The following is a 12867-nucleotide window of genomic DNA, read 5'->3' on the forward strand; positions in this document are numbered from 1 at the left end:
GTTTAAAGTGAAGGGATAGAGAAAGATGTAAATGCTTCCCAGCTCCCCTCTGCCCTTCTGCCACAAGCAAATCTGCTTACTTGAGTCGTTTGGGAAACCTCACTAGCACAGGGAATGCAAGTAGGTTGAAGCCAATGCCATGGGTATGTACACAAAGAGCAAAACTGGTGTTATATTTGCTAATTTGTAAATTTCTTAAAGTAAAAAAAGCAAGACTTAACGCATCTTTTACCTACTGAAAAAAAAAGCACTGCAATCATCTTAAGATGGATTAAAAAAACAACCTTGTGTTCTGGTACAGAAATAAGTATCTGAATGATCTAAATCTGATAAAGAGGAAGGGAGGGTCTAGAAAGATAAAATAATGAGGTAAAGTGCCTGATGCTTGTCAGGCTTATATTTATTGTAAAATATAGCCTTTATAATCATTGCAAACTGTAACCTTTATAATTATTACCATCAGTTAAATATAAATATAATTGCAATCAATTACCACTTTACTTTTTGAAATAGTATGTATTCTCTGTTAGAGGTTATTTAATTTTTTTCGTTAATTTTTGTAAGGTTACATAAACCAGGTCTGTGCAAGTTCAGAGAAGTTGATAACACATGAACACATGTATTTCCATGTAAACTTATTATCAGTAAAATTTTATTTCACCATTAGGTGATGACAGTGTTGGTTTTGCTCAATTTGCATAAACTTTTCTCATGTTAGCCTTGGGCAATTCCATTCATTAGCTGGTGATGGAGAGGCTGATGTAGTCTGACTTTAATACTGCCTTTTTTAAAGCTTGAACATGATTAACAGTCAATCACCTATTGCAAATCTGCCCTCTTTAGATGGGACTAATCTGTCATTTTGTTTCATATTTCATTCATCAAGTCTGACCTTGTAATAAGATCACAAACTACCAATGATACGGATGGAGATAACTGCAAAATACGGAGACGGAAATTGTCCTTCCAAAGTGAAATAGAGAAAGGTAATTAACTTCATTTCTTACATGAGACAGCACTGCCTCATTATTCATTGGTATCTCACTTGGTAATGCTGGGTACATTAGGGTCCACGTTGGCTGTTACTGGAGCAGCCCTTAAGAATCCAGCTGGGCAGCAAAACTTCTCTGTGCATTAACTCCTATATGCTTATGTATAACTAGAATATGTATGTTTTACACTTCTATGACTTCACATCTGACTATGAAGAGCTGTTCCAACATTAAGCCACCTTACTGCCATTGAGGCATGCATATATATATATGTAAATTATCTCTTAATATCTATTTTCTGAGACACCATGTTTTAAACTGTGTGGACAACCTAGTCTGTGGATTATTTTATCTCCTCAGCAAAGTGCTTTGTTGTACTTGATTCTAGGTGGTGTTTCTCCCTGGAATTGAAATATTTTAAAAAATAAAAATTTAAAATATTTCAGGACACCATAGATTCACCATAGTCTGATTTGGATCCATATGGTAATGTGTAAAAGGTTGTCCTCGCAAAAGTTTATGTAATACTTCCTGTGCTTACATTTACATTAGCAGCTTTTGGGAGTAAACCTAATGAAGGAAAATTCAGTGAAACATTAAACTTTTTTACCACTATTAAGTACTGCTCAATACTGGAAACTGTAGACAGTAGATCTGGTCAGACAGTAACAGTCATGAAGACAGCTAAACTGATACTCATGGATTTTCATTTTTATGTAGGAAAAACACAATTCCTTGAATACCATTGCACTTTTATGGTTGAATGGTTTGTCTGACAAATTACTGTTTCTGTTATGCCTGTCTTTCACACTCCACAGTTAAACCTCAGTCCTAAATGCAGCATAACCAATTTATGGAGTAGCAGAGTAGCTGATAATAAATGGGAACAGTTTAAATATCCATAGCAGGTATAATGCTCAATGAAGAGACTCTAATCCAGAGTATGGCTGTTCAGAACAATGACATCCCTGTTCGATCAAAGAAGCATCTTTAGGGCAGGAAGCCAAGACCGACAACAAATCTGTCAGGAAAATGTCCCCATGAAATATTCAATCTGCTCTTCACAAAGAATCTGTTGACAGAGATACTTTGCCTGACTAACCTTCACATTTCTTATGAGAAAACATATGCTGCTACCTAGACAAGATGGAAGTGATCTTTTATGTTGTGCCTGCTGTAGAATTGCAAATAGGCTACTCGGGTGTCAGTGAGGTTCCAAGACCCCTAGGCTTTTATGGTTCTTGCCCAGTCAATTACACTGAACATCCTCTTTGAAACATTTATTTGCATTACTTTTGAAAGAATATAATTTCCCACATTTTCCTCTTTGAAAAAAATACTTCCATTGTCGGGGAAGAAGAGGCAAGACTGGCAAGCTCCTTAGCCCTGGCAATGATTGTACAGCACCTGGTAATAACTGGGTTAGGCAGAAGTGAGGTACATTGGAAGTCCATCTGAGGAGAAGATAAAACTAGTAGGAGTCCTTTGCCAAGTACTGAGTGTAGTTTTGTTCCAGTGGCTTACTGCCCCTCTCTGGTCTCTTTTCAGATTCTCTACGTGTTCCCATGGCCACAGCAGACACCTCATAGTCATAGATCTTCAGTGTTACTTTTCTGTGTCCCTTCCCACATCCTCTTTGAGGTTGTAAAGTAGGTTCTACTAGAGGTACTGCTGGTTTTTAAAGTAATGTTCTATTGATTTCAACCCTTTATATGTAGGAGGGAGTGGCATCTTATTTTGATCCACCATAGTCAGTTTATAATGATAAATATTTGGAGATGATCCTGCAGAGTTTTTCAGAACTGGAGGAGAAAAGACACAGTTTCTGAACAAACAGCTGAAAAATCTGAAAAATGCATTTCTGGCCACAGTGTGTCAAAAGGTAAAAAAAAAACTTGTTGTATGAAAATCATATTTTGATTTCAGAACTATAGTTTAAACAGGATAGAGACTCCCAGAATTCTTACTGTTATATTTTGATATTTTATTTTGCAATTATTAGAGGCACACTTAGTAAATGCTCTTCTTGCTGGAATTCTTTACTTTCAGCTGTTGACCTACTAGCATATTATGCAGCTTGAAATTGCATTTTTTCCATCTTTAGTGTGAGCATGATGTTTTCTCTGTTTTGGAGTGCTAAAAATGGGATTGTGTTATCTCAGCCTTTAGTTCATGCTAGCCTGATTTGGACCTTGTTTCCATGGTAACTCTTCCTGCACAAGTTTTATCAGGGGTTAAACAAAATCAACACAGCTCTCTTTTATGCATCTGCAGTTAGTACCCCTGGTTCTCCACTTTCACACAAGACCTCACTCCACATATACATAATTCCACAATTTCTATCCTGTGATCTTAACTAGGAAGGCTTATAAGGGCTCTGTCATAGTGTGTTTTTAGAGGCTACGAGACTATTTGAGAGACCAGCTTGTTCTCTGGCTTCTAGAATCGGTTGCAGACTCAGAAGAAGTCCCCTGCAAAAATGAACGTACACACTGTGTAGCAGCTTGCACTTGCTCTAAAGAAATTCACTGCATGTTTTTCAGAATAATGGATGGTACTTCTTGCACAGGTGCAGGTGCAGACTTAGCCAGTTGCCCTAGATCCTTGACAGTGAGCCAAGGAAGTCTCTGAGACTGCTTAAAATTAGCAGCATTCCAGCCTGGCAGTTCCAAACAAAGCTCTCAGCTGGGTTGGCAAGTTAGCCTCCTGCTGAAAACTTAGTGACAATGAGCTGTGCCATCTATACTCAGTTGTCATTTTTAGCAGTGCAGAATACAATTTTTTCTTGCTCATTTCTCATTTACTTCTAGCAGTTCTGTGTGAGTTAGCGAATTTCAAGGGAAGTACATTCAGGCAAGAACTTTCTTTAGCTCTGCTAGTTCTATTTTCCCATGTGCGGTTCTATTATCCCATGCTGAATAGGGCATTTCTAGAGTTGTTTACATCAATATAAAATCCAATATATGCGTTGCACCATATATGAAAATGCACAGTGTAAGGGGACTCACAGAAAGCCTGAAAACTTGGGGCTTTGAAAAGACTATTCTGAAGGTCAAGCATTATCATTTTTGCTAGCAACTTGTTTAACTTTTTGTTAATCCTGGCTCTAAAATCTTAGCCTTCTTGGGACTGTTCTAGTGACTGTTCTAGCTGGGCCAGGAAACTTACAACAAGAAAATTTTAGCTCCATGGATATGATGTTAAGTTGTCACTAAGCAAAGTTCTCCCAGATTCTTGTTACCCTGGGGCTTGCACTTGTCCATGTCGACACAGACTGTAACAATCAAGTGGGATATAAAATACATTTTGATTCATTCTTAAAATATTATTAACTTAAAATATTATTAACCAGTATTAACTAGTAAACTCATATATTGCTAAATTTGAAGAGTTATGTTTCCTGATCAGACTTTTCAAAAAGTGTCTACTTTTCAAATTCTCAAAGTAAGCACAAAAGCCAGAATTCTAAAAAACTTCTACCTGAATCTTGATTAATGTAACTACCTTTAGTCTTCATTGCTTGTAGGTGTTTTTCAGGCTAAGAAGCCAAGCCATATTAACACAGCTTTATTACACAAAGTATCTAGAGCCCATGGCTCTTGATTTAGGTAGAGAAGACAAGAAAACATTTCAGGAACTGATTCTCCTGCCTGAAACTATGGTGTAATAAGAGAATGGGGAAACACCCCCTGCCCTGTTTTTTCCCATTCTTGTCCCCTCCCTCAGCTTACTTATCTAAATGCTTACTTTATTAATAGATGCTCAGACAAGCACTGTGCCATGTTCCCAGAAGGAAAGTCAGGTAAGAATGTAGAGAAAAATTGAAGCTCTTACTTAACTGTGTTAAACTGTTAGTATTTTGCTGATGAAGTTGGCTTGGGCTTAATTAGCAAAGAGTTTCTAACATTCCCCTGGAGTGTTAGGTCATTAAATGCTCAGGAAACAACTAATGTGTTGGCAGGCATCATAAGGCTGGAAACAAGACTTCATGTCCCCTAAATCTTACTTAATCATGAAACCCCTAGCAAAAAAGTGCCTAGTCATCAGAGAGCCCCCCAGTGCAGTGTTCATCTGCTCCTATTAGTGTTTCTGCTGTTATCACATTGCCTAGGTGCCACCTCAGGGAGCTTCCACAGAAGAGTCTTGTTTCCAGTTACTCCCAAAGAGGCTGTTTCCAAAGGCCAAATCTGCAAAATGTTATGTGCCGTCACACATATCCATAGCTATTCTTTGAAAAAAAATAGTAATAATAGTACTATGGTGAAAGCTGAATCCCTTGTAAACGATAAGAGAATTCTAAATTTGATAAGAGAATTGTTTTGATCTCTGCCCTGAATCCATTCTGAGAGGTGCATTGCTAGAATTATTTGTTTCCGACTTTTTTTCCCCATAGTATAATTTCCTGAAATACAAACTAATAATTGTCCTTCCATCGTTATCTGGTTACCATTGACACAAAAACAGACAAAACAAAGAAAATGGAGATGGAGGGCTGTCACTCCATCCCTAACATCTCATTGTACTGAAAATGGCACAAAAGAATAAATGAAGGACTTCATATTCCCTTGACCTTTGAAATTCTTGGGTTTTTAAATGTTTCTCAAATTCGGTTATTCAAAACCTAGCTGTTTTCTAAGTCCTTGTAAAAATAGGGACATGGATCGTTATGGAAAAGTCAATAAGGACTTCATCATGATGGGGAGGTTTCAATACCCTCTGCTGTTCCCTATTTCCAAAATCATCCAAACTTTCATGAGTCAGAGATGAAACATGGCAAAGGACAGATTAACTTACCAAACACTCCCAAGCAGTGCTGATACAGAACAGTAATTCAAACTCTCTGCAGTACAGTTCATTTCTTCCACTATCAGTATTGAATCTACTGGAAACTTTCAGCAAAATTGCCAGAAATTCTATAACAATGGACTCTCACTAGTTTACATTTATATTTATATCTAGCTTAATCTATTATATCGACCCATAGCAGACTTAGAATCTCCCAAATTATGAATTAAATTGGAATGAAACAAATTTTCCATCATTAAAAACAATCACAAAAAAACATATAAACCTTTTTACTACTGAAAGACAAAATGTTTAAGCTTTCCCAAAATACTTCCAGCAACCCACTTTTCTTAGGATTAGGGATCTTCCTGCATAGTTACTAGACAGACAACATTTTCCTTGGTGTTAGTCAAATACCACACACATATCTGACAGTACATTTCTAAGTAGGGGGTCCTAAAGATAGGTGGGATATTTGAAGAGAACCATAATGAGTAGAAGTGAGGAAGAAGGAGAAAACAAGCATGTGCTAAAGAATCCAAGAACTTTCACAGTTCAGGTTTCAGAAGCCACTGTAAATCTTTGGTATTGTTTCAGATTTGGGGGTCTGACAGGTCAACAAACATGAAATTGAAAGTGCTGAAGCAGGACATCTAGATACACAAATTCAAGGGCCTGGTGGAACTTCTGGCAAATTATTGGTTAGCTGAAAAGGGAGTAAAGATTTGCTGCCTTCTGAAACACTAGGCTGTATAGCTGGCTTGATTAATGATGACAAATTCCAGTTAATGAAATTACAGCAGTATTAAAAAATGCTGCTCCATAGGTAATGTATTGTTGACGCTTTCACCAATACTGTTTGCAGCAGACTGATATATTAAGAGAAAATACCTCTAGATTATGCAGACTGGCCCTACCTGAGTAATGCAAAATTTCCATATGCAAACCATATCACACAAAAGAAACCTGTCTGATGTCTGGTCACCATCCCATGAAGCAGAAGTAGGATTTTAATGCCAGTATGTTTGTGAGTCACTGTCATAGCTCTCTGACCCAGACTCGTGACAGCTCCACTTCTTCCCTTCCTTTGCCTGTGTATGTGCAAAAAGCAGGACGCAAAACTTTCTGATAATTGCTTTGAAGATTTTGGAATTTCCAAACAGCAAAGGTCAGAGGACACTGCCTGTAAACTTGTCAAGCACCCAAAACACATAGCATGCCAAAACAGTTCCATAGAATGTAAATAATGTTTATACATTTTGGTAAAGCAGGAAGTTATGAAAATAATCATCTTCAGTAAAACAGTTTCTAGCTCTTTCAGAATCAGAAAGTGCAATTTTTCTTACTGGAAAAGGAAAGAAAAAACACTAGAACTGGTACAGGGGGGGAGAGGAAGATGGAGTTTAATGATTATATTCAGAAGAAGAACAGAAAGGGATAAATAAAGCTTTTAAAACACTTTTCTGTGTGGCAGAAAGTGAACATATCCATACATACACAGTTAGATAAGTCTTCTATTCTGGAAAATCTATTCCAAACCAATGACTAAATTTCATTACAAAAGGAAGGAGAAATTGGAGAAATTCACATTCTGAAAAAAAGCCCTACCTATCTATTATTTGTAACTTACTTTCCACTGAGCTACCGAGGCACTGCTAAGGTGTTGAGCTGAGGTACAGAACTTGCACCGTTATCAGGTCCTGAAGAGTCAATAAAATAGAGCCCTTTCTATTTTGATTCATACCCTAGGTGCAAAGTGTCACAAGATTATCCTCCAGAGAGAATAATTTTTAGCATTAAATAGGAGCCTTTAAAAGAGAAAACAACTTTTGACTCACTGAGTATAGCCAGATGCCTAGAAGATAAAGCAATGGCAGTAAAGCCAAAGATATCCATTTTGAAATAGGTCAGCTGATGAACAAATCTGATTTCAATAAGCAGGAGCCTACATTCAACAGATCTCTGCCTTCCTTCTCGTGCCAGTGAGTTCATAATACTTGGACAGCATTGGAAAATAATGTGTTCTGTTGTTCTGATATAGATGGAGGGATATCAACTGAATTTTCCTGGTTTTACAGCAGAGTAATTATTAGCAGAATCTGGCTTCATGTTTCTAAATATTTTAGTATTTTATGAATATAAGAGAGAAGACAGTCTGCTATATTTCAGCTGCTAAACTGTTTTTTTCACTAGAGTCTCAATGACCCCTTCTTAAAATTAGTCCCCTGCTTGATTTGTATTCCACAGAGTGCTCATTACAGCTGCCGTTAGTGCACAAAATCCCATGAACATATAAAATTACCCTAAAAATTGGTAATTTCAAGCTTTCATTAGAAGGTCTTTTTCACAGGTTGAAGTCAGTCAAACATTAAGTAATTAAGGGAATTTACTGCAGCGTGACTATGTTTTCAATATATTCCCACAAGAAATGCCATGGGAGACATTTATAATAAAATTTTCTTATGAAGCTTTCTTTTGCTTTTGTACTGTTTTGGAGATGGAATTGCTGAGAACATGGCACTTGAGTCTGAGTATCCCCCAAGAGCTTTTAGACTGCCAGTCCATTTGAAGTTGTTTTGGCAATTTTGCAGCAACTGAGCATCACCAATATCACTTACAGCCAGTAGTCCTGCTTAACAAAAGCCCAATAATGTCATCTCTGCTTGGGGTGGTGTTAATTGCCCTTGGAGACTCTAGAGGGTACAGGTACAGAAGGCCTGCTTTGCTATTGGGTTTATTTTGCTTTATTATCTGGTTTATTTTCTTTACCATTACCTGTCCTCGCTGCTCACAGATTTCTGGACACTTGAAGGGTGCTCTTTTACAGATACTGCATTCTTTTTAGGTGCAGACAAAGACAATTAGATGAAGCCACAGTTTCATTTACTTATAGTTACCAGAACACAGAGAAGAAACCTAGGGAATATACAGAATGTTGGATTAGCCACTGCTGTAGGCTATAAAGACTCCAGATATTCTAGAACTATGTTGATTAGTAATTAGCACAAAGCAGATGGGAAATCATGCTGTCTCCCCAGGAACTTAGTGCAAACTAGTTACAGTATTTATATGATGTTGAGACTACCCTGCTAAAATGTGTTTTAAATAAATAGCAGAACTGAAATTATCTTGACATTTCAGTTAAAAATAGGTAAAACCAAATATTGAATTGGAAACTAGCTTCAAGTTTATGCTGAAAAGAGATCAAGACTTCTTTATATTAATAAATAATTATTCTAGGGTTTAACTCCTATTTCATTTTTACAATATGTTTTTAAAGATATCTGCTTTAAATCTAGGCTTACTTGCCCTTTCTTAAGAGGACTAAATCTGCTCCTTCTCCCGCTCACTACGGACCTTGAATATGATTAATGAAAGATTCACTCTCAACTTGACTGGTATACTGCTACCATATATATCACAGAATGTTGTTTACTTTTGCTATTCAAAAGATTGGATGTTCAGAGAATTCCAGCTCTAAAGAGTAAGGAATTTGGGCTACTTTGCAAAGGTGTTTTGAAGTGATCCCATAAGTCAGACTAGGAACTCCCTCCTTTTATTTCTCCCTGTCATATCAGCCCTGTAATAAATATGGAGAAATATGCTCTCTGAGTGAGAGATGAGTGGTTGATTAATACCTCTAGTATTAATTAGAGGTAATTGATTAATGCCTCTTATGGGAAAAGAATAATCAACAAACATTCTCTCATGTGAGAATAACTTAAATGAGTATTTCTGATACCAAGTCTAACATACATTACTGTTAGCCTGTCAAGACTGTAATAAATGCCCAGTAATGAGAGTAATTAGAAGACAGGATGAAATATTTCGTATTTTGTAAACTTTACAATACAAGGCTTCCTCAAATTTCATCCTCACTATAAAAAAAAAAGAGTACACAGGAAGGTTGTGTTGGATAAAGCCTTTGTTGTTTTGATACAAACAAATTTTGCAAGACAAGTTATGGTTTATGGACTAGGAATACATACATACAAATGTCTTCCAGGACTTCAAAAGAAATATAAGACTCCTCTGACAGAAGAATCTAAAAAAGGCTTTAAAGTATTTTTTTTCTACTAGACAGTGAACTTCCTACTTGATATAAGAATTGTCTCCATCCTCAGACCATAATAAACAAGAATAAACTCTCAATAATTGCTTATTTTTGGATACAATTATTTCTCTTTCACAGATTATTTCAAAGAGAATGATCAGAGTGATCCTGAACCCTCAGGAGACAGTACCAGATACTATCAATCTATTAAGAAACATTTTGAGGAGAAAAAAAGCGGGTCATCATCTTTTGTGTCCTCCATTGAAGATGAGCAAAAGCCCCTGTTCTCTGGGATAGCTGATTACCCATCTGTAACAGAGAAAACCACAGAGATGGACTTTGAAGAAATGGATCATGACACAGAAGAAATTCTTATTGACAAAAGAAGCACTTCTTGCAAAGGTAATCCAGCTGTTTCTATTTAGTAAAGTTTTAGCAAACATCTTTTTAGTCTGATTAACAAAAATATCTTTCTGAATGGTTCTCTTGATTCTTTACATAATATTTACTCCAAAAATCTTAAGAAAAAATATCTTAGATCAAAAAATATTATTTCTCAAGAGGATTAATATAGTTTAATTCAGTGGGAACTGAATTCCAGTCCTGTGGGACTGGCTTGTACAGCCTCCAAAAAGTCATTATAGGTTTTGCTACAAATCATCTTGTAACTGAACTACATAAATAATTTTTAAAAACTACAAAATTGTCCACTAGTGTTGGACTCCAGTGAGTGCCCATTGATGATAGCTGCACTCAAAGTAATACAGGATATCCCAAAGGACATTTGATGAGCCAGGGTTGATGACAGTATAAAATTATAGATAGTGAGAGTTGGACTTGCTAAACCTAGTGATAGTTGCACATGCACCAAAAATATATTTTCAGATAACTAATTTTATTCACTGCATTGACAAGGTACAACAAAAATTAAGGGAAATAAAATCATAATAGCTTGAAAGAAGGCTATCCTGTCTTGCTGCACCTGTTGGTTAAAGGAGTGCCATTACACCACGCAGAAGAAAATCATGACTTCCATAAGTAACACACAAGAATAAAGACATGAGCTTTTGTATATGACAAATGATCAGGAACTATTTAACAATCTCAGATACTTTTACATAGACTTAAATCACATAATTAAAATTACATCTAATATACTAAAATATTAATTTTCTCAGTGATGTGAAAGGAAATTAATGGAAAACCCTGTATTGATATACAATTTAAATATTGCTGCAAGTTCATTTGTAATTCTTTCAGTCTGAACGGAAAAATTACATATTTATTGTTTAATGCTGTTTTCCTCAGCAGTTTCCATTGAGACACTTTAACCATTTAACCATCATTTAATAAACTTTAGGCTTCTAGACTATCATTTTAAATAAGCCTAATGATTAATTAGACCAAACAATGATTTTAATGTCTCAGAGGTATGAATATGTGAAGTGTCATCTCTTCAAGTTAAGGCCCTATAAATCCACACCACATGAACTTGTTGCATACAGACTGCAATTGGAAACCTTTCCTTCCCCCACCAATAGCCAGAAATGTGTCCTTGCAGCTATGGCAACATTTTCCAAGGCAACCTATTGCACATTTTATTTGAGCTAAATTTAGCATATCTAAAGGTTACAAATTTTGATTAAGACCACACTCTTTTTCCCACTTTGTAATTTAGCCCTTCTAGTAATGTTATGCAATGTAATGAGCTTTCTTGCAACATTTATAAAACCTTCAAGGTCAATAAGATTAGCTTTTCCTGATAAATGTTTTAAACTAAATTTTTACTTCTGCTATTAGAGATTGATTAGTACTTACTATAAGAGTAGTTACAAACATAATAAACTTGTGAAAAAAAACTCTTCTTTTATGTATCCTCATATAGTGTCTTATAAATCTTGGATAAAAATGCACTTGTATAAAGCTAGTCTAATTCATTACCTGTGACTGATACATATTTAATTATTTTTTGTTTTGTTTTAAGCCTTGGTCATTACTTAAATGAATGGAAAGAAAATGAAAAATGCATCGTATAATTTGGCAGAAGCAGTATAAATGTCTCACTCATAATCTTAGAACGCAACTTTTAAATTTTGAACATATGGCTCTTTTGTTTAGATCTGAGAATTTTTCTGTAGCTGTTAGCTCTATGTAAAAAAAAAAAATTCTGTTTTCACTTGGTCATTATTTGGGCTAAAAGACTGATTCTTCAATTCTTCTGGTGAACCTAGTGATACATTTATTGACTTAATTTCCAGTCTAAGATTCTTCAAACCCTGGAAGATCTGAGTTGGTTATACAGTTGTAGCTGCTGATGGGGTTTTCTGGGATTATTAACAAATATGTAATACCTGAAAAGACACTTAGATGAGTTGCACCATATTTTATAGAGTATTAACTTGCTTACCGTGTGTGATCTTATTTTGTTGTTTCAGTGCCAAATCATTTGCTTTGTCACAAATTAAGCATCTATTACAATAGTCTCCAAATACATATTCTGGGGCAAAAACAGCTGTGATTTCCCCAGGATAATCCATGGCATTGAAAATCTGTGATTTTAATGAATGACTTATTGTTTAAAATAACCAACATCTTTTTTTTACAACATCAATGTTTTTGCTGGACATTAAAAAGCAGTGAAATGCTCTTGAAATTCACTGCTTATAAGTCTACTGGATCTACAAAACCCATTGCACCTCAACTCATAGTTTGAAACTTTACCCCTCAATTTTTCATAGTATGCTTCATTCAGTTTGATGAGAGATTTCCAGCTTTTCCTTGGACACTGCAAATTGTACCACATGTGCCTCCTAAAACCAAATTGCCAAATGCTTCTGTGACACCCTTTATCTCTTTCTTTCCATTGGCTTAAGTTCCTGAGAAGCAGAACAGATTTCTATGTAGCCAAGATGAAATCTCTTTCCTCTTGCTTCTGCCCAGTGCATAAAATCAGTTACTGATTGTCACATGAAATTCAAACACTCTACAGCTCCAGGAAACCTTCTACCACCTGCTAACCAAAGATCAGATAATACA

At 35.9% G+C, this 12867-nt stretch overlaps 1 protein-coding gene across 1 annotated transcript in view; it reads left to right on the forward strand.

The window, feature by feature from the left end:
* KCNH7 (potassium voltage-gated channel subfamily H member 7) overlaps positions 1 to 12867 on the forward strand; it is a 204929-nt gene that overhangs the window by 185294 nt on the left and 6768 nt on the right. The window contains exons 12-13 of the mRNA XM_058809419.1: positions 887 to 986; positions 9982 to 10233. Coding sequence (XP_058665402.1) covers positions 887 to 986; positions 9982 to 10233 — 352 coding nt within the window. The remainder of the gene's footprint in view (positions 1 to 886; positions 987 to 9981; positions 10234 to 12867) is intronic.

The sequence above is a fragment of the Ammospiza caudacuta genome, chromosome 8 (assembly GCF_027887145.1).
Source record: "Ammospiza caudacuta isolate bAmmCau1 chromosome 8, bAmmCau1.pri, whole genome shotgun sequence".
In the NCBI taxonomy this organism is placed as follows: domain Eukaryota; kingdom Metazoa; phylum Chordata; class Aves; order Passeriformes; family Passerellidae; genus Ammospiza; species Ammospiza caudacuta.